The 27616-nt window shown below is 41.5% G+C and overlaps 2 protein-coding genes across 4 annotated transcripts in view; both read right to left on the bottom strand.

Annotated features, from left to right (window-relative positions):
• Positions 1–27616, bottom strand: part of LOC311516100 (t-SNARE domain-containing protein 1-like) — a 698551-nt gene that overhangs the window by 191276 nt on the left and 479659 nt on the right. For all 3 annotated transcript variants that reach the window (XM_084619794.1, XM_084619795.1, XM_084619793.1), the window contains one exon: positions 17028–17110. In XM_084619794.1, coding sequence (XP_084475920.1) covers positions 17028–17110 — 83 coding nt within the window. The remainder of the gene's footprint in view (positions 1–17027; positions 17111–27616) is intronic.
• LOC311516099 (uncharacterized protein) lies at positions 771–26709 on the bottom strand. Its single transcript, XM_084619792.1, has 2 exons — positions 26144–26709; positions 771–1624 (listed from the first exon to the last, which is right to left on the bottom strand). Exons 1-2 carry the CDS (start codon positions 26655–26657, stop codon positions 1065–1067), a joined length of 1074 nt encoding a protein of 357 aa, XP_084475918.1. The 5' UTR covers positions 26658–26709; the 3' UTR covers positions 771–1064.

Here is a 27616-nt window from a genome sequence, read left to right as displayed (position 1 = left end):
CCTCCATGGTGGGCAGATTATCCCCACTGTGGGGTTTCTTGCACCTTCCTATAAAACATCTGGTGCTAGTCTCCATTGGAGACAGGATGCTGGACAACATGGACCTTGAATCTGATTTGGTATGAGTTATTGCCGAAGTCAAGGGTTCTCTTTCTCTGGAGCCACATTATGTTTTCAGTCTTTTCTCTAAAACCATGTGGACTAGACATTTAGGGTTTTTAAAAGGAAAACTCAGATGCTCATGTATTCCCCAAGAGTTGAGGCTTTCAGAAAAACACAAATATCATGAGATTCGTGATAAAATTAGTGCAAGATGGCAAAGTTGAACTGTATTATTGAGTATTATATTCCTACAGTCCTAAATGTCTCATTCATTGATATATCATGTGTCTTTCAAACACAAAGCTAGTGAGAGGGTCGGGATAGACTGAAGGGGGAATAAATGGAATTCCGTATGCTTATACTTAGAAAACAAACTGTCTTATTTGCTCATAAAAGAACTCTACCCAGTATTATTAAATCAGCAAACATAATCCAAATAACAATAAGAGCTCTGTCCTGCTCCCATCAATCTCAATGACAAATTTCTCTTTCACATCAATGGAAGCAGGATCAGGCCCTCAAGTTCTACGGCCTTAGCAATGATTTCTTCTTTTTTTTTTCTTTTTAAACCTAAAAATGTTTCCGGAAAAGAATAATATCCACGGGGGACAGACTCTTAAGAGTAAAGATAAATATGAACAGAGTTTATTTTTATATGGTTTGGATTTATGTAAGAAAATATCTTTCACAATAAAAAGAACTGATACAAAATTGTTTCTCATAAATGGACAGCGCTGCTGGTTATAAAACAGAATGATATCCTGTCCCATACTGGGCAACCAAAAAAGGCTACATGTAGAATATACCCAAGAATCTTGACCCTCTAAAAAAAGAGCTACTGTAGCATTTACCGTGACCTACAAATCATGAGGAATTTTTTACCCATCATAAAAAGTATTTGTTTTAGAGAACTGTCCTTAAAAACTATGAAAATGGCATTTGAGAAGACTCTGTGTTTCTGTTTAGATCTCCTCTTCGACTTTCAAGATCATTCCCGAGAACACCTCGATCCCTGACTGCCCCACAGACTCGCCACTGGCTATCCGGGAGGGCAGACGGGCAGAAGTCTCAGGGGTGCAGTCTTGCACAAAATGTACTGTCTCCCTGCGCGGATGCTGGTAGTCGACCAGCTTCTCCAGCGTCCGGTTGAGTGACTCGACATTGTCTGCCAGCCTCTTGTTCTGTTCCACTAAGTTCTCCAAGATGAGGTTCTGCTGGATCATGAGGGAACTCTGCTGCTGGTACCAGGAGGACAAGAGGGTGCTTTGCTGGAGATGAGCATCCATCAGCTGCTTCTCAAACTCTGAGATGTTGTACTTCTGCTTAGGATGCCGGGCAGTCTGGGATGACCGCCTTCCATAGGCAGCCCGCTGCTGCATCTGTGGGGAGGAAGGTGGGGAGGGAGAGGAAACTGAAGTGTGCAGTGCCCCCCGCTGCTCTAACGCATCTGTCTCAGCTGGCATAGGCATTTCAATAGTCCTCAAAGGCACCCATGTGCAACCAGGCACTTCCTCCTCCTCATCTGTGGGGGATCAAAATATCAAAACATGAGTTCTTTACACGTTAGCAACACAGAAAGCAGCCTTTTTGGTTAATATGCTAAAGGAATGATGTCTGCTGTGTGGGTGTGCATATGAGCTCAGGAAAGGGGCATTAGTTTGACTGTGTGCATGTGAATGTCTCAATAGGTCTTGTGCTTTGTATTTGTGAACCAGAGGGATCTCTCTCTCTCATGTAATTGTTTCATCTGAAATATTAGATGATAAGGTCCTGGGACATTAAAATTCCTCATGTCCCGTAGATGATTTCCTGCTCTGCAGGGTGAATTCCTTTGAGTAACTCCAAGCTCCTGTACAAGGAGACATCCCTGTCCTGAAGGATGGGGCGGAGGTGGGGGGGAAAGGGGGGAGGGAAGGGGGAGAATGTAAGACTCCAGAATCAAAAGCTGTTGTGTGAGAGGTTCTGCCTATTTGGATCTGAGATTTCATTTGCAGAGTCCTCTCTTGCCATAAGGTTGGCTGTAGCAATCTAACATTGCAGGGGAGACCACGTCACAGCCACCAAAGATAACCTTCTAGAGAAAGGCTCCTCCCCCTCCCCCAGCTTTCCCCAGTCTGCTGATGTGTGTGGATGGGATGAATGGTTTTGTTTAGGACTCTTTACCTGACTGAAGCTCCAGAGTTATGTGAGGGCCACCAGTGTGCATAACACCATCACCACCACCACCATCCTCCTCCTCTGCCACCACTCTGGCCTCAGCCTCTTTAATAGCCTCCTCCTGCCCAAGCAAAGGACTTTCCAAAATCCGCACCACCACAGTATCAGGTCTGGGCTCCCCCGTTGAGCGACTCATCTCCACCAGCTTCTCCTTGGTGCGCCTCTTCATATCATCCCATCTCCTCCGGAGGTCCCGGGGGGTCCTGGGGGACCGGGCGACAGCATTGATCTTCCTGGCAATGCTGCACCATATCTTCTCCCTCTCTGGCTGGCTCAGGTTGACTCTCTCACTCCCATAGAGCCTAGCGTGATTTTTGGTCACCTCTGCCACCAAAATCTCAAGTTCTACAGGAGAAAACTTTTCCTTCCTCTTCCGGGGGCCAGCAGCCATTTTAAATCTGCTCCTCTTGCAAAAAACGAAACAGGAAGGGGCAATTTGATGCTGGATTCTCATCAGGACCACTTCACATTGAAATATTCTCATGAAATACACAAGCTACGCTGATGCTGGTCAGTGCCTGCTCAAGCAGTGGGGCATAATGTGGCAAAGTACATAGATGTGTCATTGCTAACAATGACAATGACTAACAAAACGCTATACGAGGGGGCTTGATGTTACTGGAGTGTCACTGGAACAGAAATGAGGAGACACACAAGGATAAAATCCTCAGCTGGTGTAAATTGGTGTACCTCTATTGACTTCAATGGAGTTATGCTGATTTACACCAGCTGAGGATCTGGGCCACAGTCTTTAACAGGTTGAAATAAGCTTTGGGTCAGATACTCCGCTCACTAGCCCTGATATAATTGAGGAGTAACTCCAGTGAAGTCAAACTGGTGTAGGTCTGAGGAGAATCAGGCTCACTGTACTTTCTCAGGCTCAGAACATCACACACAGCTGGAAAACCCATTTTTTTTCTGGAAGCAGTTTTACACTGAGCAATTCCAATGACTTGAGGGGAGTTACTCCTAAATTACACAAAAGGAGAATCATGCTCCTAGAGTCTGAGCCTGATCTCACTTACATTTTTACAACAGTTTAACCCCCTGGACTTCACTAGAGCCGCTCCTTATTTACAACATGACTGTGATATTAGAAACAAGCCTCGAGAGTCTGCATGTTAGAGTTTCGGCTGCTTAAAAAGGCAGGTTAACAGCATCAGATGATAAGAATCATGCAAACAAGAGACAGAAAAGATATTTGGGGCCAGATTTACTGGTATAGCCTGGTGGGGTAAAATTGCTGTGAATCTAATTTATCTGGCCGGTTATGCAGGGTTTTGCAACTGCTTTGAGGCACTAGAGTGACACAAAATAGCTGGAGGTACAGGTCCATTACATCATCTTGTGCAACTACCTGCCGGTGCAGAATTATTCCCAGAGGTCTGTTCTTCAGTTACACTGTTGGAACTATACACAGCAGGTGCAACTCCCAAAAAAGTCCTGGTGCAAAATTATGCAATGAAGTAAGAGGGGGTGTAAATTGGTTAAGGAACGGATGTAACTGTAACTTACACCAATTTGGCAGTCACAGGAAAGGGGATGTAATTAGGGACAAGAGAGGAGAGGGAACATAGCAAGAAAAGCAATAGAAGCGTTCAAGATACAGCGGGTGTAGGATCGGTAAAGGGAAGTAAAGGGAATGGGATAAATTATCTACAACCTCCTTGTTGGCTGCTTTTCCTATCACAGCTTTCTCTTTGGGCCCCTCTGTATGCGAGGAACTCGTTTTTAAAACTTCACAAATTATACCTCTTTTCTGATCTAATTACAGGTAACTTGCACCATCTTTTTATCACTGTTGATTCTGGTCTACAGGGTGTCACATTTCCATCTAGGAGTTTGGTGTCCGGCTACATAAGTTTCTGGTGCTTTGTAGGTTACACAGAATGAATTATGGGGCGGAAGGCATGCTTCTCCTCTAACTTACACATTGTGTAAATAAGAGGAAAAACATTGTGCACTGAAGTCAATTAAATTTACACTTGTGTGAAACGTGTGCAAGTGACAGGAGAATAGGACCCAAATGAATCACTGTTGATTTACACTGGTTTAATTGACCCAAACTGTCTCTGGATCTGTGAAAACTTTATAGAACACAAAGTTCAAAAAAGAAAAAAAAAAGTAACCCACATTAGTAGTATTTAAACGGGTCTGTTTTATTTTAAGAGTGTTACAAATACACCTAAACAGTCACTGATTTTAGTTTAACAAACAAGTTTCAGCCTCTGCCTAAAAAGTGGGGAAAGTATCAGGTTTTCATTTTAAATTTATCCCTAGAGTAAATGACATTTGTCAGCTTCTGAACAACAATCAGAGGGGGAAAAAAAATCAGTTTTCCTCTTTTTTCACATAATATGAAAAAGAGAAGGATGCTGGAAATTAAATGGTAGTAATAGCAAAACGATTATGAAGAGTATTTAGCACTAACATAGTATGTTACATTTATGAAAGAGCACCACAAATATTAATTCACTTACCCTTACAATAGCCTTATTAGATACACAAGTATGTTTCACACAAATAAAAACAAATATTTCTTTATGCTGTAAAGTCATCTTGTGGAGTTCCCTGATATTGGTAAATTATTAGGGTTGGTTTTAAAAATCTGTATAATAGTATGGCCAGTAATATCACTGTCTGTAGTTATGCAAGCTAGGAGATGAACAATCAAATCTTATGATTCAGGAGGTGGGGCCAAACGGGCTAAAGGACTGATCCAAATCCCACTGAATTCAGTGGGACTCTTTCTTTTGCCATCAGGCCCTAAATGCACTATTGGGAGATTTTACCTCCTGCTGAAGCACTAGGTGTCAAACAATGAAAGAGACAAGATACCAGAGGTCGGCAGATGGATTGATATTCTGATATGATTAGAGCAGGGGGTTGGTTTTGAATATTTACCAAATAGTTTCAGTTCCTCAATATGTTGCTCATTTAGGATGCCAATAATCACAAGGAGGCATCTAATTTAAGACAAAATCCTACATCAATGAAGTTATTGGAAATCTGTCCTCTGATTTTAGTGCTTCAGGATCAGGATTTTAGTAAGGTTTTAGCACCAAGTATCTGGTTTGCATATAAAATAGGATGCACCAGAACAAGAGCTTAAATATAATATCGGATTTTAATGTCAATGGGCCTGACTCTCATTTAGATTCAGGGTGTATCTACATGAACATTTAGTTTGCAGCAAGCTGAAGCACACTAACAGTTCCTTAGTGTGCTTTGATCCACCCTGCTTTGAAAAGGGAATAGATCAAAGTGCACCAGGGACCTGTTAGTGTGCATCAGCAAAGTCCACACGGACAAATAGTGTGCAGCAGGATAGTGCTAGGTAGACTCACACTCCAGCTTGCCACAAACTAAATGTTTGTGTAGACAAGCCCTAAGCCTCCTTTACACCGCCAATGTGATAATTATGAAATCAGGTCCAATAGCTTTATTGGCTTGCAAAGTACAAAAGTGTTACCAAAAGAAATATACCAAATATTAGTAGTAATGGATTATACTGTAAACTGCTGCTGTTGCACCCAAGGGGCCTGATTCTCAATTACACTTACAACACTCAGATAAAGGGGATCTTAAGGTAAATGAAAATTAGACACAAGGACTTTCCAGCAGTGCTGGAAACGGTTAGATTTCTAAGGCCTGATTCCTCTCTCTTTTCCACCAGTGCTACCTTGGTGCAACTCTACTGATTTCAATGGACCTGGTCCCGAGTTACGCTTGTGTACGTGTGATTAGAATCAGATCCTTAAGCATTCTGGATACTCTCTCTTAGGTAATTAATACCCCTATGGTTGCAAAATTTGTCATAGGCTCTTTCATACCATAAGTGATCAAGACCTTTGTTTTCCATCTCATCTGAAAGGCACCATTCTCCAGGAGCAGAGCCCTTAATTCAATGCTGGGACACTGGTTCGGCAATGAGTCCGAGGGAAAGGACTGATCCTAAGATGACTCGTTGCAATATGCTCTGTGCTTCTGGAAGATCCCACATTCAAATAGTAGTGAATCTCAATCCCACTGAGTTTACAAGACATGAGAAGATCACAAACTAGGAGGTATGACTACATGGCCATGTTGCTAAAATATACATATATTGGACATTTTTAAAGAGTTAGCACCATTGATTTGTAATGATATACAGTTAATGGGTTTATTTCTAAAATAAAGCACTTCCAGGAATGTTTGAGATGATTTTAAGGACTGGGCTCTCCAAACTATGTCCTGTAGCTGCCCAATAACAAAAAAAGGAAACGTTCAGCTGCTTAGGAAAGCACTGGAACAGGCCATAGTTTGTTGCTAGGAAAGATGAGTTGGCAGTGTAACCTCAGCTAATGAGTACTATATCCTCCAGACCACCTGGGCATATCAGACAAGCAAAGTAGGGTCAGGGGCTTAGTCACTATATTGAACATCAATATCCACGAGGAAAAAAAACACATGTTCACCCATGCATGGGGACATGTACCACACACCCAGTCACACATGTGTAAGACATCATGCTGCATAAACTCTGAACTCCTATCAGCGGCAAATGAACTCACATGAACTCCACAAATGCTCCAGTTCTGAGTCAGCTTGACAATACTGTCTCTAATTCCCTTCAAGTCAAACGGTTCAGTCTAAATATAATGAAGAATGTCTGGTCTGATATTTTAAACAAAGAATCACCCCCTACTGAGGAGATAATGACTTCACTATGGCCTTGCCAACACACCTAACTTTACTAAGCCATCTGTTTCCTGCAGCTGTCTGGTTGGTTTGCTAGCTCTCCTAAGTGCTTATGGAATGACCATTCCTTACAAAAGGTTATGTTCCTGAATAAGCAACCATGAGAAATTTAGTTTATGTAAAATTACTGCATCCTGATGTTTTTATGCCCAGTATGCATCGGGCTGAATTCACTCTTGGCCTTAGGTAACAGACTCCGCTTCATTGACATGTCCTGCCATACACTCTATACAGTACATTTCTCTCATGAAAACATAGAATCATTTGGACCAAAACATGCGATGGACAAAGTTTCTTTCTTGTAAACAAACCACTGCCCACGATTCAAAAAGTAAGGTGATTAAACTAACACCTAGCTACAGAAATCATCTCCCCTGATAGTCTGAATGAAGAGATGCTTAGATGCAATCAGAATTCTCCTGAAAAACTGCCCCTTACCACTCACAAGCATCCATCTGAAAGCCCTAAATAAACCTTATCCCAATAAATATTTGATCACACAGAGCCATTGTTTAGAGGAAAAGATGGGTTTAAATAAATGTTATAGCTCAGACCTTGCTGAGGTTAAATTCCTGCATTCACTCATCTCGTTTATCACTTGGACTGCAGCTGACTCGAATACCATTTCCAATGGTAAGCAGCTGTTTTGTAATGGGCCGCATTACAATAAGATAAAACACACATACAGACAGAAGCTGATTCCGAATAAAACACTCTCCAACCTGTAATCTCAGCCCGCCTTTCATATGCAGCCACTGGAGCAGGCAGAAAAGAAAGCATACGTTTTTATCAGAACCACCTGCACCAACCTATTTGTCACTGGAAGTTAAAACACAATACAGTTTAACTGTAGAAGGCATTGTTCATACCAAAATACCTTGCAAGTACACAAGATATTGCTACAATTAAGAAATATGAGAGTAGACAGGAACAGTGGACAAGGAACGGCATGAAGGTGTAGATCAATACTTCATTTTATCATTCATTTATTGTGTGTTGTATGATGTTATGATTAACTGACATGCTATGTCATATATAATAACTGTATATTAAATAGATTTAAGTTGTAGGACTATAGAATAATAGATTGATCAGTAGTCAGAAGGGATAAGTATGCATTAGGTATCTAGGTAAGTAGGGCTGAAACACAAGGCCTGCAGGCTTGGGCCTGTACGTTTTAGCTTAGCCATACTAGGTAATAGGCTTAAGAAATGCTGACATAAGTAAGTGACCAAAGAATGACCCTATGCCACAAGATTATGGGAAAAGATGTACCAATGGGTGGTACTGTGAAAAATTAACTGTAAGAGTAATTTTGAGTACAAGTCACATGCACAGGGTGTTAGGTGTAGTCAGAATCACAAGAGAAAAGAAGGCTCCCAGATTGGGTAAAATGAGTCCCCTGTGGGAAGTGAATTTGTGTGGGGGGGTGGAGGGTGAGAAAACCTGGATTTGTGCTGGAAATCACTTTAGATAAGCTATTACCAGCAGGACAGTGGGGTGGGAATAGGTATTGTTTCATATTCTCTGTGTATATATAAAGCCTGCTGCAGTTTCCACGATATGCATCTGAGGAAGTGAGCTGTAGCTCACGAAAGCTTATGCTCTAATAAATTGGTTAGTCTCTAAGGTGCCACAAGTCCTCCTTTTCTTTTTGCATCCCTCTACTGATGATCAATTGGCAAGGCAGACATCAGACCTTAAGAATATCATTAAGGATGTGAGTATGACTATATTTCTAACTTGTGCGTAGGTCTTTATGGGATTTCTGTATGCTTGGGTACTCATAACCTTAATTGTAACTTTAACAAAATTGACAAAACAAACTAGACCTTGTACTTCTCAATGTATGTATATGTCTTTATGTGTTCCAAGAGACAATAAATCTGAAGCAAGTAGCAGAGGTGACTTTCACTCTGCTAAGCTGGAAACTGTAGCCACCAGAGCTGAACCCACAATGGTGCAATACAACATTACTAAATTCACTTTAAATAAAATAAAAGGTTAGAAAGGACTCCTGTGAGTAAGTGGGGAAGCAGACCATAGAGCATGAATATAGGATTCCTTACAAGGTGGATTTTGACCTGAATGGGACAAACAAATTTGTAGGGTCAATGCAAGTGAACAGACTGTTCAAGGTAACTGTGATGACGGCAGCAAAGGGTCAACCCCGACAATGAAAAAAAGAGGGGGGAATTGAGAAAAGTCCAGAATTCGTAGAGGAGAGGGAAGATGTAGGGATATCGGGAGCGAGATGAAATGGTAGGAGAGGAGATCAAGAGAATGAGATGTGAGAGGAATGAAGAACCTGGAAAGTGAGGAGATCAGTTGTGTATGCTTATGGAAGTGGATTGCGGGGTGGGAGGGGGCTAAGATTTTTGAAAGGGGCTGGTTGGTGTTAGTGTGTACAGAGAAGTAATGCTTCAGTTTGGAGAACAGAAAGGAGTTATGATGGGAGTACTGCTGGGAGAACACAAAGGATGCATTTAGAATAAGCAAGACATGAATTAGCAATTCAGTACATTTTGGGAGATTTATTTATTTGTGAAGGGACTGTCATGACTTGGAACCATGGGAATTTTGGCTGGTAGGAAAGTTTTGTACCTACCTTTGGGGAAGGGGTTCAAACAAATGCTTAACTGTAAAATTAAAAAATCACTGTTTTAATGTAGTTTGCTTAGAACCTTTGCAATGTTTTGAGTCCACGTCAGGACTTTTTATTTAGCTCCCATTACATTCATAGACAGAATCAGTACAGAACAGCTTTAAAATCCCCCAAATAAAACTTTCAGTCAGTGCTAATTACGAAAATGAGAAGCATATTCAGCCATACTCACTCTCCAGACACACACATCTAAGCAATAACCCACAAGAAATTAGTTACCACTTGTCTGCCATTACTCCTCAGTTAGGATTCTGACCTGTGAGCACTCCCACTCTCGTATTCCCATGAGACAAAGTAATCATGCTGTGTTACATTCACATTGCATTGCAACAATTATGTGGCATCAATTTCCAGTGACTTCTCAGCATATCATAATGCAGTCTCATTCCAATCTCATTGCATCATGACACTACATCATCATAGTATGAACAAAATAAATTTGGGTCGATTTATGTGCTGGGCAAATAAGGTTCCAAGGACAAATCTATAGAAATCAAGACTGCCCTACAAATTTCAGAACAGTAGCACTCCTTTATCAGAACACAAGTAACTATGAATTGCATTGCAAGGTTCAAAATGCCAAGGGACTTCAAGAATCTGAGAAGGTAAAACTGGAGCTCAGAACAAAGTAGTGGAACTTTTTTGTTTACCCTGCTGTACCTCTGTTTGACAAAAGAGAGAACATAAAAAAAATCCAGAGTCACTCTTTTTGCACATGCTGAAGCCAGCCCTTCATTGGTAGCCTCCAGATCCACTGATAGATCTGTCTATATCAAATAGTCCCAAAAGATACAGAGCATTCCTGCAAGTGAAAAGCAGGGGGTGGTAGTCCAGTGCATTGGAATTTCATTTCAGGCCCACACCAACCTTCATTTCCTAATACCAGTGAAGTTGAGAAAAGCCAGCCTCTGGAGATCAGGAGTGAAGTCAGAAGATTTCATGTGGAAATGTGACCCTATGTTGCATTGCTGATAATGACTAACACTTATGACACCCTCAGCATTTTATCTCCTTCATTTTTCTTCAGAGAATGATGGAATTCAATGACCTAGATTGTGCTCTAGTCATCTGTCAGAAAAATAAATTTAAGGCAACTAATAATTAGTACATAATAAAAAGAAATGGAATCAATCATAGAATTGTAGGACTGGAAGGGACCTCGAGAAGTCTTCTAGTACAGTCCCCTGCACTCAAGGCAGGACTATGTATTATCTAGACCAGTGATTTTCAAATGTTTTTCTGGGGACACAGTTGAAGAAAATTGTTGATGCCCGTGACGCACCAGAGCTTGGGATGATGGGTTTGGGGTGTAGGAGGGTCTCAGGGCTGGAGCAGAGGGCTGCGGGGTGGGGCTGGGAATGAGAGGTTCAGGGTGTGGGCGAGGTCTCTGGGCTGGGGCAGGGGTGTGGAAGGGGGTCAGGGCTCTGGGGTACAGGAGGGGCTCTGGGTTGGGGTGGCTCAGGGCTGGAGCATGGGGTTGGGGTCTGGGAGGGGGTCAGGGCTCTGGGCTGGGGGGTGAAGGCTCTGGGCTGGGGTTGTGGTTGAGGAGTTTGGGGTGCTGGAAGGGGTTCCAGGTTGTGGGGGGGTCAGGACTAGGGTAGGGGATTGGGGCCCAGGGTTGGGGTATGGACTTACCTCTGGTGGCTCCCGGTCAGCGGTGCAGCCGGGGTGCACCACGGACCATGCTGCACCCCAGAAGCAGCCAGCAGCAGGTCTGGCTCCTAGACAGAGGCATGCAAGTGGCTCTGCGTGACTCTCACCTGCAGGCACCACCTCCCTAACTCCCATTGGCCGGTTGCTCAGGGTGGGGACGGCACGCAGAGCCCCGTGGCCCCCTGCCTAGAAGCCAGACCTGCTGCTGGCTGCTTCTGATGTCCTACCTTAGCTGGGTAGCACCGCTGGTGGGACTTTTAACAGCCTGGTCGGCGGTGCTGACCAGAGCAAGGCGAACTGGCACCTTACATGCCACAACCCATGACCCATGGTTTGAAAAACTCTGATCAAGACCATCCCTGCCAGGTGTTTGTCTAACCTGCTCTTAAAGATCTTCAATGATGGAGATTCCACAACCTCCCTAGGCAATTTACTCCAGTCCTTAACCACCCTGACAGTTAGCAAGTTTTTCCTAATGTCCAACGTAAACTTCCCTTGCTGCAATTTAAGCCCATTGCTTCTTGTCCTATCCTCAGAGGTTAAGAAGAACAATTTTTCTCCTTCCTCCTTGTAACAACTTTTTATGTACCTGAAAACTGTTATCATGTCCCTCCCCCAGTCTTCTCTTCTCCAGACTAAACAAATCCAATTTCTTCAATCTTCCCACATAGGTCATGTTTTCTAGACCTTTAATCATTTTTGTTGTTCTTCTCTGGACTTTCTCCAATTTGTCCACATCTTTCCTGAAATGTGGCGCCCAGAACTGGACACAATACTCCAGTTGAGGCCTAATCAGCAGTAGAGAGGAAGAATTACTTTACATGTTTTGCTAATACAGCCCAGAATTATGTTTGCTTTTTTTGCAAGTGTTACACTGCTGACTCCTCTGTAGCTTCTGATCACTAAGACCCGCAGATCCATTTTCGCAGTACTCCTTCCTAGCCAGTCATTTCCCATTTTGTATGTGTGCAACTGACTGTTCCTTCCTAAGTGGAGTACTTAGCATTTGTCCTTATTGAATTTCATCCTGTTTACTTCAGATCATTTCTCCAGTTAGTCCGGATCATTTTGACTTTTAATCCTATCCTCCAAAGCACTTGCAACCAATCCCAGTTTAGGATTGTTTGCAAACTTTATAAGCTTATTATCTAAATCATTGATGAAGATATTGAACAGAACCAAACCCAGAACTGATCCCTGCTGGGCCCCACTCATTATGCCCTTCCAGCTTGACTGTGAACCACTGATAACAACTCTAGAAATGGTTTTCCAACCAGTTATGCACCCACCTTATAGTAGCTCCATCTATGTAGTATTTTCCTAGTTTGTTTACGAGAAGGTCATGCGAGACAGTATCAAAAGCCTTACTAAAGTCAAGTTATACCACATCTGCCGCTTCCCCATTATCCACTAGGCTTGTTACCCTGTCAAAGAAAGCTAATAGGTTGGTCTGACATAATTTGTTCTTGACAAATCTGTGCTGACTGTATCACTGTATTATCTTCTAGGTGTTTGCAAATTGATTGCTTAATTATTTGCTCCATTATCTTTCCAGGTACTGAAGTTAAGCTGATTGGTCTGTAATTCCCCAGGTTGTCCTTATTTCACTTTTTAGAGATGGGCAGTATATTTCCCCTTTTCCAGTCCTCTGAAATCTCTCCCATCTTCCATGATAATCGCTAATGGTTCAGCTATCTCTTCAGTCAGCTCCTTGAGTATTCTAGGATGTATTTCATCAGGCCCTGGTGACTTGAAGACATCTAGCTTGTGTAAGTAATTTTTAACTTGTTCTTTCCCTATTTTGGCCTCTGATCCTACCACATTTTCACTGGCATTCTTTATGTTAGACATCCAATTGCTACTAACCTTTTTGGTGAAAACTGAAACAAAGAAGTCATTTAGCACTTCTGCCATTTCTACATTTTCTTTTATTGTTTCCCTACTCCCCTCCATTGAGTAATGGATCTATCCTGTCCTTGGTCTTCCCCTTGTTTCTAATGTATTTGTACAATGTTTTCTTGTTACCCTTTGTGTCTCTAGAATTATAGATTCATAGCAACATTGGGCTGGAAGGGACCTTGAGAAGTCATCTAGTCTAGCTCCTTGTGCTATAGCAGGATCAAGTAAACTTAGAACATCCCTGAAAAGTGTTTGTTCAACTTGTTTTTAAAAGCTTCCAGTGATGGGGACTCCACGACCTCCCTTGAAAGCCTATTCCAGAGCTTGACTACCCTTAGAGTTAGAAAGTTTTTTCAAATATTTAACCTAAATCTCCCTTGCTGCAGATTAAGCGCCTTACTTTTTGTCCTACCTTCCGTGGACATGGAGAGCATTTGATCATTGTCCTCTTTATAACAACCCTGAACATACTGGAAGACTGTTATCAGGTCCCCCCTTAGTTTTCTTTTCTCAAGACTAAGGATGCCCCGTTTTTTTAACCTTTCCTGACAGGTCAGGTTTTCTAAACCTTTGATAATTTTTGTTGCTCTCCTTTGGACTCTTTCCAATTTGTCCATATCTTTCCTAAAATGTGGTGCCTAGAACTGGACAAAGTACTCCAGCTGGGGCCTCATTGGTACCGAGTAGTGTGAGATAATTACCTTCTGTGTCTTACATACAACACGCTTGTTAATACATCCCAGAATCATGTTAGTGTTTTTTGCAGCTACATCATATTGACAACTCATATTCAGTTTGTGGTCATCTATGAAGGTTAAGCCTGTCCAATGCTGAACACAGTAATATCAGGCCACTGAATACCCTCATTAAAATAATTAACTCGGTTATGCCTCTGGGCTAACGTAGCACCTCTTTCACTCATAATATCATGGTCAGCAGAAATTCACCCACCACTTCCCATTTGTAGCCCAGATACAGCATGCCAGATCTCAACTAGTGTAAATCAGAAGTCAATGGAGCTACACAGATTTACAGCAGTAGCCAAGGATTCAAGACACACTTAGAATATTATTTCTCTTCATTTAACTCCTGGATAGGTACAGAGAGTATGTGTATTCACCTTTATCTACAGTAGGTATATGAGCCCCTGTCACCATATCTGACCACTTCAAAATCTTTAAAATATTTATCTTCACAATATGAGGTGGGAAAGTGCTATTTTCCCTGCTATACATCTGGGGAAATGAAAAACAGAGAGACTAAGGCCCAGATTCGTAAAGGTATTTAGGCATTGCTGCACTCAGCATTACAACACCTAACTGATTTAGGAACATAATTCCAGTTTTCTAAAAGGATTTAGGCAATACCTAAAGACTTTAAAAATCTGGGCCTAAATGACTTGCCCAAGGTCACTCAGAAAATCTGTTGGGGAACTGGGACTTGAACCCACACCTCAAACCCTCACCCCCAAGTCTTAAGACAGTGCCCTAACCACTGGAGAAACTATTCTTTTCTGCTACTAGAGAGATAAATTATTATTCAAGTACACTTACATACACAGAGATGTGTTCATACATCCATACACACATTATGAAGCAGATGCCCCTCTTCTGCAAGTACATCTGTGGCAAATTGAACAAGTCTCCATGCACAAACTCAAACAGGGGAGGCCGCAAAGCCATTAAAGATAAGCTACAGTGTGTTTCTCGCATGGGTTTTATGTAATGAGAAATTTCCAGTTTCCTCCATATAGATAGATAGACAGATAGGAGGGAGGATGGGGGGAGTCACAGCAGAGGAGCAAAATGCTGTCGTCAGCACAGATATCGCAGGCTGAGGGGAAAACAGTTGCATAAGTGAAGTACCAGGGCAAAGTTGCTTAGCCGGAGCATACTTGTATTTGCTTAAATATTTTATCACTGGCTGAAAACTATTTTGTAAGAGTTAAAGAAAAGCTATTTACCTATGCTTTGTTATGGTCATGTCTGGGTTGAGGCCAGTGGTCCATGTTGCATTGCTGAAGCTATGTTCTATGCTCTGCTTAAACACTATGCTAAGTAACTCATCACTTTAACTTTATTCCCAACAGAGATCCCTTTATTAAGGACTACAGTCGATCTCAAACGCAAATATTTCAACACATTCATAAAGAATATAAAGAAGAGATACATAACAAATGCATGTGAGCCAGCCTGCATTTATAGGAGAACCCCAACTTGCCATAGGTTGTGGGTAATAGGGGTATACAATGGCAAACTGACAGTTTAATAAAACAAGGAAGCTACACAGAGAGATAGTGTGGAGCAGCGCAACAAATTCTAATGGCTTTAAAGGGTGTGACATTCCAACCAGTGCAGCCCCTTTCAACCCAAGTGATCTACAAAGTCATCCAGCTCATCAGTCTGTCTCAAGTATGTATTTATAAACATCCAACACTAAGTACATAAAACGGTGGTTTAGTTTTACATAGTATTATCCATACAGGACATTCTGTTCACTATGCTATGCACTTGAGGGATCTGGAATGTAGACTCTACGAAGAGGCCAGAGTAAAATCCCATGGATCGCATCTAAAGTTTGTTGACAGTGAAATTCTGTTAAGCAGAGTTCAGTAATCTTGGGTTGTTCCAGGCAAGTGGGGTAATTCATGAACATAGCCAATTTATTCCAACCACAACATTGCCTATAATACATTATTGCCTAGAGATTTGTGCATAAATGTGCGCTTCTGCCCCAAACATATATTCAGTGTTCCCCCTCTATAGATTTAGGTCATGTCAATGTTCCGCAGAAATGCTTCTGCCCGAACAGACAGTATTATTACGTGCCTAATCACCTACAGTACCTATGATCAGAGAATCAGGGCAGACTCTAAAAAGCATACTACTTCATCTCCTGTGAACAGAATCCTGCAGTCTCCACTCGGGCAACACTCCTAATGAGTTTTGCTGAGTAAGATCTTCAGATTTATGCCCAATATTAATTAGCAAAGAGAAGGTTCTGTTCACTCACGTGTAATCTAAGCTATAATTTTTCATAAAAATGCCTACAAGTTTGGATACAAGCAACTAACTTTGGGCTTTCATACATTTATGTTTCAGAAAAACAAAGTTTACCTTAACAACTTTTGGTCTGTCTAATCCAATGTACATAATAATGAAGTTTTAATGGATTTGGGATTTTTTTTCCCTCCTGTCTTCATGCCTAGGAAGTATTTAGCTCAAAAAGTCAAGCTGTTCTTTTTGGTCCAGCTATTTTCAAACAAGACTAATTTTTTTTTAGTGTAATTTACTCTTGCTCTGATGCAAACAAAATGAAAATTGCCTTAAAAAGTGCTGAACACCATTTCCTTACCCATTATTTACCAACTGCATCTTGTCTGCTGGCAACACTGAGTTGCTTGATTATAGAGAAACATTCCAGTAAGAAGAATATATATGCTTAAATGATGCACTCTTTATGCCACCCTTCCAAGAACAACAGTAGCTAATTGCTCAGTTTCCTACTGGGAAATGTCTCTTTAATATGCAGATCTCTAAATGACTACTCCAAATCCAAGTTGCCAACACTAGTCATTTAATCATATGAAAGACTTTAGCTTTCACTTATACTACTCTTTATTATACTTCCATGTAGTGCAAGAACACAGCAGAGTTTCTGCCATGTGCTCATGGAAATAAAACAGCTTTCAACTGTTTTATTTTAAATAATGTTACTGAATGTATCTATAGGATTTTTTAGACCAACTTACTTGGTGCTGACTGGCTTTAGCCAACTGCTGATTGGCTGATTCTACATTAGAAGATGCAGTCTCAATGTTGGCTTCAATACTATCTGTAAATTAAGATAATAGAAGGTAATTACATGGTACAAAGCTAAAGGAATAATTCACACCAACAACAATGCAGCGATTTAATGGTGGGGGGGAGGGCATGAACAAACAGGAAAGATCCACACATCCTTTTGTTTGCGAGTTTGGAAAACTAGGGGGTGCTCATAAGGGTCACCCAAAATTTAGCAAAAAGAAGGAGCCTAAATCATCACAGTCAGAGGCAGAGTAATGGGTGAATATCATACAAAATGGAGAGGTTATGGGCCTGGAAAGAATGGAAAGAATCCCATGGACTCCAATAGATCAGGGCTTCTATAGGACTGGTAATCTCATTGGATGAAAGTTACATTCTAAAATGGGATACAGGAGGTATACTATGTTTGTGCTTCTTGATTTGTCCTGCTGTAAAGATCTTCACTTTTTACCTCTGAGTGAAGAAAAAACATTGGGAATAGAAGGTTTAATAACTACAGAGTGCAGCCAGTTGGGGGGAAAAATCAATACATGCCAGTCAAAGAAAGCAATGTTTTAAATGGACACCAGTCCTGTGTTTAGAAACCAACATCTATGTTGCAAAAGCTGCAATTAAGAGTTAGATTGTGTTTCAAATATAAATATCACAGTCATGGCCAAATCATTCCCTCAGAGACGTGCACACAGCGACTACTGATCTCAGTGGGAGTTGCCCGTTTGCATTGTAGAGGAGAAAGCATACCACTGGGTAGATATAAATCACCTGGGGGAAAGTACTATAGGCAGAAAGTTGAGAATAAGATTTCCGGGCTTGATCCAACTCTCTATAAAGTCAATGGAAAGACTTTACATGACATCATTAGGAAATTGAATGGATCCTTGGTACAGAAAATTGCTTTAATTAATTCATTCTTCTATTTTCAAAACAGAGAACATTAAAAAAGGACATTTCTGTGGAGTGCGGGAAACTGAGCTTTCAGATGCTGTTATGCACTCATAGATACTTTTCAGAAGATTTGTTTTATTCTGTTTTGTAAATGAAACAATTTTGTAAGGCTGCTAATACACTTGGGCACTTTTGATACCTTAAAGAAAATGAAATGAGTTTAACGTGTGGAAACCTACTCAAAAGCATTCATCACAACTTGGGGAGGAGGTCCTACTCTTTTTAATTCTTTAATACATGCATCTGTATTAGCAGAGCAGAAACTCTACGGGCAGTGCTATTAAGGATTGAGATGCCTTAATTTAACGGCCAAATCCTGAGCATCTCAAACAGTTTTTAACCAAGGACCTGACCCTGCAACAGAGGCCTGAGCCTGTGCAGAGATCCACTTTAGTCGCTGGTTTCTGACCAAATCGTCCTTTTTGCACGGTCAGCGGGAATGGAGTGAAAACTGCATGATGAGCTCAGGGTTTGGCCCAGAAGCCTATCAAATTTGCCTTTATAAGGACAGATGAGAGCTATTATGATTCTGTCTATCTATTAGCCCCAAAGGGTTCATTTACAGTCTTATGTTAATTCTAGTATACTGCTGGAATAATGACAGATTCTTTTCTCCCCTTTTTGTTTTCAGTGCTAGCAGAAAATAATGGCATTAAATCACTCTCACACACATGTTCAAAACCACTACCATCCAGTGCAACCTCTGATCTCTCTTCTGTTGGACACTCTTAAGTCAGCTCACAGTGCCTGGGTATTTCAGGAGTCTCTAGCAGTAGATCATCATACAGACAATGAAAAAAAGCATGCCCTTTCCATCTGAAACCAAAGAGTTGGGGTGGGAAAAGCAGAGTGGTGCCTGAGCATGTTCTTTAGGGCAGGGAAAGCTGTATGGGGCTGGGAGTGTCTCTCTCTTGATGTCTGTCTAGCTATGGGAATTTAATCAGTGCTTGGTAAATAGCAATTAACATGTGTGTCCAGCTTCCATGGTCGTCCATACAGGCTTGTCTACACTGGGAAATTACATTGTGCTAGAACACACTCTGAGGAGTCAAGGTAGATGACGTGATGCTAAATGTGACTTAGCACATAGCATAGACAGGGAATATCAGGTGTAACATTTTGTCAGCTAGTTGTGGTTAGCCCTAAGGTTGATGAATCCTGGTCACATGCCACGTGAGGAACATTGTGCATATGCTCGGAATATCGTGACCAGCTGGGACAATGCTAAACAGGACAGTGCTTGTCTACAGAGATTCTCAGCTGATATAATAAGTGCAGCTCCATGGAAGTCAATGGAGCTACAACAGTTTACACGAGCTGATCCTAACTGTCTCATGTTCTGTTACCATAACTCCACAATGTACAAGGTCGTGCTCTTGTACAGCATAATCTCCCAGTTTGGACAAGGCCTGGGAATTAGACACATGTACCTGGGTTGGAGAGAGGGGACATGACACAAGGTAAATAAGGTAACAAGTGACAATCAGAAACAAGCCATAGCAGGTAATAGGAGACATGCTCATTTTGGGAGCATAAAGCAAGGCAAGGTTGCCAGTTTATAGGAGATATATTTAAAGAGGACAAAAAGAAAAGGAGTACTTGTGGCACCTTAGAGACTAACCAATTTATTTGAGCATAAGCTTTCGTGAGCTACAGCTTATGCTCAAATAAATTGGTTAGTCTCTAAGGTGCCACAAGTACTCCTTTTCTTTTTGCACATACAGACTAATATGGCTGTTACTCTGAAACCTGTCATTAAAGAGGACAGTCACTCTTTGTCCGATAATAGAACAGCCTTATATGGAAATTCAGAAAAAGTTGAGTAATCTGATTTGTCTAATCAAAGCAAAACAGCTTGTTGTTTTCTGCCCTAGTGTTACCTAGGATCCCAGGACATTACACCTCTTCTTTCATGAACAGCTGCAATTTAACAGGCCCTTTTCCTAGGGAAATAACTTTTTAAGCATGGAAAAGCAACACAAAATTCTTTAGATTCCATGATGATTTTTTCAGGACAACCAGCATCATGCTTTGCAAACACTACATGTTAAATTAGTCCACAATGCAAACACCCAGAGTACAAGGAATCTTTACTGAATGATTACCCAAACGTTACATATGTAATGGTGTGATGTTACAGAGGAAAAGCAAAAAACTGGGCAAGCAGCCTGCCCAGCTGGCAGGTTCCTCTAATGTCCAGAACTCCAGCTTTGCCAGGAGTACAAAAGATTTGAGATGAAAGGTCCTAATTAACATTTGCTACAGTAGCTTGCAATCCTAAGGGGCAGGGAAAAAAAAAAAGACTACAGAGCTAGCACTGCATGAAAAATGAGGCATACATAGGTAATATGGTGGGCTTGTCCTCACTGCTAAAAAAGATGCAATTTTTTAACTTGCGGATACTAACATGTATGAATTATCCCAAGGGAAAAGAAAAACATAGTGAAGACCAGGCATTTTAGTTTTACCGTAAGTCAGCCCCTGGAAGAGGTATAGAGCTGTTAAAGACATGATTTACCAGGCAGTAAAACTGAAGTGCCTGGTCTTCTCTGTGGTTTTACCTCAGGGCAGCTCATGCGTGTTAGTTACCCTGAGGTAAAAAATGCACCTTTTTTAGCAGCGAAGACAAGTCCTGGGCAAACTAGTGATTTCCACTGATTTCCACACAAGGGAGAGAGGGTCAGAGAGATGTAGTTTAGGTGTCAAAACACAAACACGGTAGCCAAGAATTACTGGCCAGATCATCCAGCCAATTATCTGTCCACCACTTCACTGATTTTAATAGGAGGTCCTGCATGCACACAACAGGATGATCCCAACTACAATGACTCATTGTGTGACGTAAGCCAAGTCACTTGGGCTGTGATTTTCAAACGGGCCTTAATCCTTCCTACCACACAAGGGTATTAATCAAGGATTATTAAATGTTTTGAAGAGAACAAAATTACAGAAGTGCTAAGCATTGTGATTTGCATTTTATTTCTTTACGGTGATACCCTGTTGTGACAGAGAGCTGGGAAACAACAGCTGATCCAGCACTCTGGCCACTGCATCTCTGATTAGTTGCTCTGGGGTAGAACTGATTAAGAAGAACTGGGCCTAATTGATGGATTGGGCTGCGCTTTGGAGTGCTAAAAGGCTAATTAGTCCTTTAGGCAGAAAGTAAAAAAGAAAGGGGAAGGTGGGGAAGGAGAGAGAGGGAAGCTTTCAGAGTCACAGCCCAGAGGGATCTCCCAGGAGGAAGATCCTTTCTGTGTCACCTCTCCTTGGCTAAGGGAGTTAAGGACTGTATGAAACTGTAAACAGGGAACTGCACTCCTCTGTGAAAGTGGTGGGGAAAACACTGCAAAATAAACCACATAAGGTGCTGACCTGAATAAGGTCTCCAACTATTTGTAACTTCAAAAGAGACCAGAATGAGACCCTACCCTGTCACACCTCTGCTTAAGGTCACCTGCTGTCTATGATCAACCCATGTTAATGGACAGCAAAATCTTCTGTGTGAAATTACATAAGTGAAAGTGAATTCCATTCTTAATGGCACCTAAGTCAAAGTGCTCAGGGTGGTGGGTTTTTTCATTTTTTTTGTTGCACTGTGTCGAACAGTCACTGGTTTTAATAGGACAAAATCAGGATCCCCACAATGGCCATTATTAATTGGTTTCACTGGGTAGGTATTTGTGTGAGGGCTGGTTGAAGAACAGGAGAAAGATTTTGCAAACACATTTAAAATTGCTTCTTGTTTGCAGGGTTTGAAATGGGTCCATTTTGTTTTCCAAAACATTTTTCATGACATTTCTTTAAACAAAATGATTACTATATTTTTATCAAAAAAATTTCCATAAAAAATGTCAGTAAAAATACAGTGTGAGACACTGTGAAAAATGGAACATAATGTCAAAATGTTCCTTTTTTGAATAAAGGCCACTTTTCGATGAAAATGCTTTAGTGAGAAAAATTTCAACCAGTTCTAATTTGTACATAGTATGAATCAAGTCTTGTGTCATTCTTTAGGGTCTGTGACTGTGAGGTGCTGAGAATCCTTAACTCAAAGAGCACTTCACAGGACACATCGTGTTTTGCTCCGTGCTGGATTGGGGACTTACCTCTCATTGATAGATATGGGAGTTCTTCCAAAATAAAACTTAAAATGACAGTGTTTGGGCATATCAAAATGTGTGTAAATCCATATGCAAAATCAGGTCTATAGAGTATGTAATATATGTGCTCTCCCAATTTATAAATTAAGGTAAGTGGATCAGGTTGACGTAATGAGGTACAATTTGTAGCTCCCTGAGCCATCAAGACCTGGGGGTATTAATCCCCAATGGAGGGCAGACAGCATCCACATCTCTACGCTATCCAAGGGTTTCTCATGGGAGATGGCAGCTCTCATTTCCGCAAAGGGTAACAGAAAAGACCCCTGCCAAGGTGTTGTGCCAAATGAGTGAACCAAGCCAGCACTTTTTAGAAATCTTGCTATTGACTCCTTGAAGATCAAAGTGGAGCAGACGTTATAACCACCATGAAATGCCACAATCTGCTGCTTGCTGGATTTGCCTTCTTCAAGGGCCCTGTGCCCTAGTTTATACCAGCAGAAGTGGGTGTCAAGTAGTGTACTAATATTAACATGACTTTAGTCCCAGACAAAGCAGTGATTTGCACTGCTTTGTAAATGACAGATGCCCTTAAGATGTGGTTTGGAAATATTTAAACCTCCATAAAACCTATGCAAATTGCAGAATTATATCATAGTGTCAATAGCTTATCATTTATGCAAAATTCATTTTACATGCATTATCAAGCTCAGAATATTTTGCAAGTCCATTCAAACCTATAATTATGCCAAAATAAATAAAAAATAAAATCTCAGAGACCCAAATGTATAATCTATCTACTCCTATAACTCAGTGGATTTATCCAAAGGTGTCAACTCTTCCCAGTCAGAGGAAAATATCAAGACAATGTGTCCGATACATTTTAAAAAAGGGTGTGTATGTTTGCTTGTTATTTTGGAAAGGCTGAATTTTGCCTCCAAAGTAAAATCCATGATATTTATGATTTGTCTTTCCCTTGCAGTGGTTGATTTGATTTACTTAACCTACTTGTAACATGCTATCCCACACTCTACCCTTATAAGATAGAATGTGACGCCTACCAGCAGAAATAAACCAACAACTCAGCTGCTTGTACATTTATGACCCTACCAGCTCAATCCCAGGACTTCTGGGAGTTCAGAGCACAGCAATGCAGCTTCCTGATAACAACTTCAGATGAACGGGGCTGCATATTCACAGCAGTAGAGAATTCTACTGGTGGCAAAAAAAAACAAACAAAAAACCCATCATAAAAAGAAGAGACCCTCGTCTACGCAGCTAGTTTCTTGTACAAAATTAGTTGGCTCATTAGCTGCAACTACACCAACCCAGTCACATTAAGAAGATCAAATACAGAACAGCAGACACATCTTTAGGCATTAGTAAACGTATAAGTCTGTAATCACCCATTACTCTTTTCTTTACAAAACACAGGCATTGTCTTTCTAACACCATTAGCATTATAAAAAGAATGTGCAACCAATAAAGTAAGAGACAGAAACTCAGAGACAAAGACTTCTAAACACAGAGCCATAAAACAGGAAGACTCATACATTCCTTGCACCCCCTACCACTATAGGTGAAATGAGAAGAACAGAGAAGATTAAACAAACCTCTGCCTGCCTCCTGAGAGAAACGCTATTACAATGCATGGTACTGTTTAAGTACTCCTTTTCTTTTTGCGAATACAGACTAACATGGCATGCTACTCTGAAACCTATAATAAAACTGTTAGTCATAATCGTGTTGAGAAGAAGACAGAGTAAACTGGCTCCAAAGTATACACTTTTGGTTCAACAGATTCTGGGTTATGCCTTCAAAATAAAATGAAAAATGTGTGCCTCATATGAAATAGATAAATAGCAACTTCAGAAAGACTTGGATGCCACTGTGCACAACTTCTGCAGAAGTGGTGCCCTGCACTGACACATAACTCCACGTCTTACCCCAGGAACGGTTAGACATGAAAGAGCCAAGTGAGGATTCTGCAGTGCACAGAGAACCAACGAATGCTTAAATATATCCATCAATATAATTGTCTCCTCTGATATTTAGGAAGTGTTACCAACTGAATGGATATGAATATGTAGACCCCGTTCTGTTGTACAAAGGTTACCAGAATGTTAAATCCAGGTATTCAGGGACCATTCCCAGGATGCATTCATTTTTCAGATTCCCAACTGAGCTACAGGACAGTTTAGTTAATGATCCAGCTGTCTGATTTTCCAACTTCTCTCGTTTTATTGTATTTGACAGCAGACTCCATTCAGTCTCCAGAGGACTCTTCATAACAAAGAAATTTCTGTGCCACGAAGCGATCAGTCACGGAACATACATGAAGAGTCTTCCAAAGGGACATGAAGAGGCTTGCAGAGGACAGGAGTGATGGCTCTTCCTGGTGGATCCCAGGATGGTATGTAAACTCTATTAAGCATGCTACATGTTAAATCCTATGACTCTGCAAATGAAGCGTCACTCTTTTGAAAAGACATCAGCCTTCAAGTCAAGATGGAAGTACCCAGCTATGGGAAATGATGCTGGCCAAACAGGGCTGGTTCCAGGGGACAGAAGAGACTGGTGCAGGATGCTCCCCCAACCCCCAAAACAAATAATCTCAGTGATCCCACATTTACATCAATACAAACACATTTCCCTTCCATAGAGTCATTTATTAAGACTGGGGGGAAATGACAATGCTGCATTCAAACTAATATCAGCCCAGCTCAAGGACTACATTTATTGACCCACCGGGACAATTTTCTCTCTCCCTCAATGTAAGAAGAAGATGAACCAACTACCACATTTCTCCTGTTTCCTGGGCAGGCCTGTACGCTCTAGGCTGGTATACACCAGGTGTGTGAATTCTCTAAACTATTCAAGCCTCCATATCAGGCTGCATTACTGAATTTCCCTTCCTCAGCCTTATTATTCTTAGTCCGAGATGTCCAGACTTCAGGACATGGTTAAGTGCAATTTCAGCATCAACCAAAATCTAAAACCCACGCAACTCAGACTCAGCAACAGGAGAAGGCGGATGGGTGGCAAATGTGACAATAAGACATGGAAGAAAAACAGGGGTGAAGAAAGTTCTCATCTTCATGTCACACAGCTTCCTTTCCCTGTCAGCAGGTCTTGCTGTGAAAGTTGTACACCGTTGATCTGTACACCTTTAGGTATGACAAAGAGGTAGCTGGAGCTGGCGAATAAAGCATAGAGTGAGTTCCTGTGTTTCCTGTGCTGTAGTCTTGGACTGATTGTGTGGATGTACCAGTCTGTGGTTCTCTTACTCTTTTCAGGAACCAGGTTGCGGGTATGTATGTGCTCTACTTGAGGAACGAGTGTTGGTGGCAAAATGGCCCGATGGGAGGGGTGGAGGGTGGGATGAGCAATCGTTATAATCCTAGTAAAATGCTTTCAGAATAATCTGGCGCTCAGCTGTGAGAAATGTGATGAAGCTGCAAACAGTGAACTTACTTGTGATGTTTGATGTAGGATGGTTTACTTAAGGAATTGGCTTTTGCACTGTTTCGGGATACCAAAGACATTGTTTATGTATATGGGAGAGGAAAGCATCTCCTTCTCCCTGATGGGCATGAGAACAGCAGTATTTTTTCCGTCATGGGTTAAAAAAATGCAACGTGCACATTATTTCAATCATCCTGACTCCCTCTTGTAACACACATAGCAGATTCCAGAGATGGGCAGATGTGTGTTCGCCCAAATCATGTGCTAATGAGAATGATATTGCCAGCTATGTCAGTGATGTCTCCTTCAAATCTGCTCGATGTAGGGCTAGATTCTCCTCGCACAAATACCAATTATACATTGACTTCTTGGAGTTATTCCTGATTTACATCAGTGTATGTGAGAGGAGAAACCAGCCCATACAGTGTACAAAATATCCTTTGACAGAGAATGATGGGTAAATTTTGAGGTGATGAGTACTGTAGAGTGTCTTAATGTGTGTGTGCTTTTGTATAGGTAAATGTTGCTCTGACAATTGCACCAGTGTAACTTACTTCTCAAGGTGTCAACTCCTTGACTCTGTCCTTGGATGGTTTGAGTGGAGAATGTTTCTGCTACCATTCGCTCCACTGGAGTGAGGACAAGGGACTGTGGTGGCCCTCCTCCAGCGGCAGCTCTCTGATGTTCCCCAAGTTTTTTCCTCACTACCCCACGGAGATCTCGCCATTTGTGTTTCAGATCCCCCATGTCCCGCCTGCAGTACCCCAGAACATTGACAGCTTGTAGGATCTTATTCCACACTCTGTGCTTCTTGGCTGGGGTCCCCCTTAAAGCCCCAAAAAGTAGCTGGTAGTGTTTGGCGACCTTTTGCACCAGCACTTCAGTCTCCTGTGGACTAAAATTGGGTTTCCTTGTCTTGGTCCGTGAGTGTTGTCCTTGACGTGGCATTCCAGCAGTATAGTGTGTGAACATAGTAACATTCCCGTGAGCAGCAGGGTCAGAAGTAGAAGCAACCAACTGAGCAGCAATCGCAGACTCTGGTGTGGAACTTCTCTTGCATGTCAACATGTTGAGGTTGGTTCCTAGAAAGGTACCAAATGCTGGGTATTTATATGTTATTTAATAAGGTAGCGTGTAAATTCCAAATGAGGATTTGCACACCTACCTTATATTGTTTAATAAAAAAGCAGTGTTTCCCACACCCATGTCTGAATCCTTTTTGAAAATGTAAACTCCCGCCCACTTGTTGATCCATGGCTGTGCAAGCCTGTCAGAGTTTCTCTCAGAGTTACATATGTAAATTGACATCTCAACTAACACATGGGAAAAGTCCAGTGCCATTGAAATTGCTGTCTGCATAACTACCTACAGGAATTAACTTCATTTCCTTCATGAGAGCTTGTGTCAATTATACAAAGGAGCAACCTCTCACAGGTGATCATTCACTCACTACCAACGCTAGAGTAAAACAGGACTGTTAGTGGGAATCCAGTATAGATTTATGGATCATATCCTGCAACGTGGCAGGGAGGCAGACTAGATGATCCAGTATCTATATGTATTTGAAACCATTCGGGCCTGCTACTGCCCTGGACTGAAAAGATTCTTGTGCCTGATGCAATGATAATCTGTGTCACTATTTTTTAATGAATCCGGCCCATTGGTATTGTGATTCTCAGTTACACGTTCATTTAACCACTAAAACAGAGGAAACTACTGCTACTGGGAACACCGATCACAATCCTTAGGGATGGTGATATATGAACAGAAAATACAAAATGGCAGAGATGCAGCCTCTAGGATTCTACATTTTTCCTCCTTCATTCATTCCGCCCATCCCTTGCATGGCAACAAACTTCCTTCCCTTTAAGAAGGGCTGTGGTCATGTTGCCTCAGAAGCTAGCCAACTTGGCAGCTAGGTGAGCTACAGAAGGTTCCTTGAAAGAACACAGGCCTCCTCCACCACGTGAACACAAACTGCCTTTCTATTGCTCCCAGGAAGACCAGGGCAGGCACAAGTGAGTGTG

Source organism: Lepidochelys olivacea, assembly GCF_965140295.1.
Source record: "Lepidochelys olivacea isolate rLepOli2 genome assembly, chromosome: 2".
In the NCBI taxonomy this organism is placed as follows: Eukaryota; Metazoa; Chordata; order Testudines; family Cheloniidae; genus Lepidochelys; species Lepidochelys olivacea.
The sequence above is the reverse complement of the archived record's forward strand: the minus strand, read 5'-3'. Positions and strand labels throughout refer to the sequence as shown.

What these genes read in the sequence shown, in the direction of transcription:
- LOC311516099 (XM_084619792.1), bottom strand. Translation starts at nt 26,657, where the DNA reads ATGTTGACATGCAAGAGAAGTTCCACACCAGAGTCTGCGATTGCTGCT. An exon ending in AGGAGTTGACACCTTGAGAA is followed by an intron (nt 1,625 to 26,143) that starts GTAAGTTACACT and finishes GATCCCCCACAG; the next exon opens with ATGAGGAGGAGGAAGTGCCT.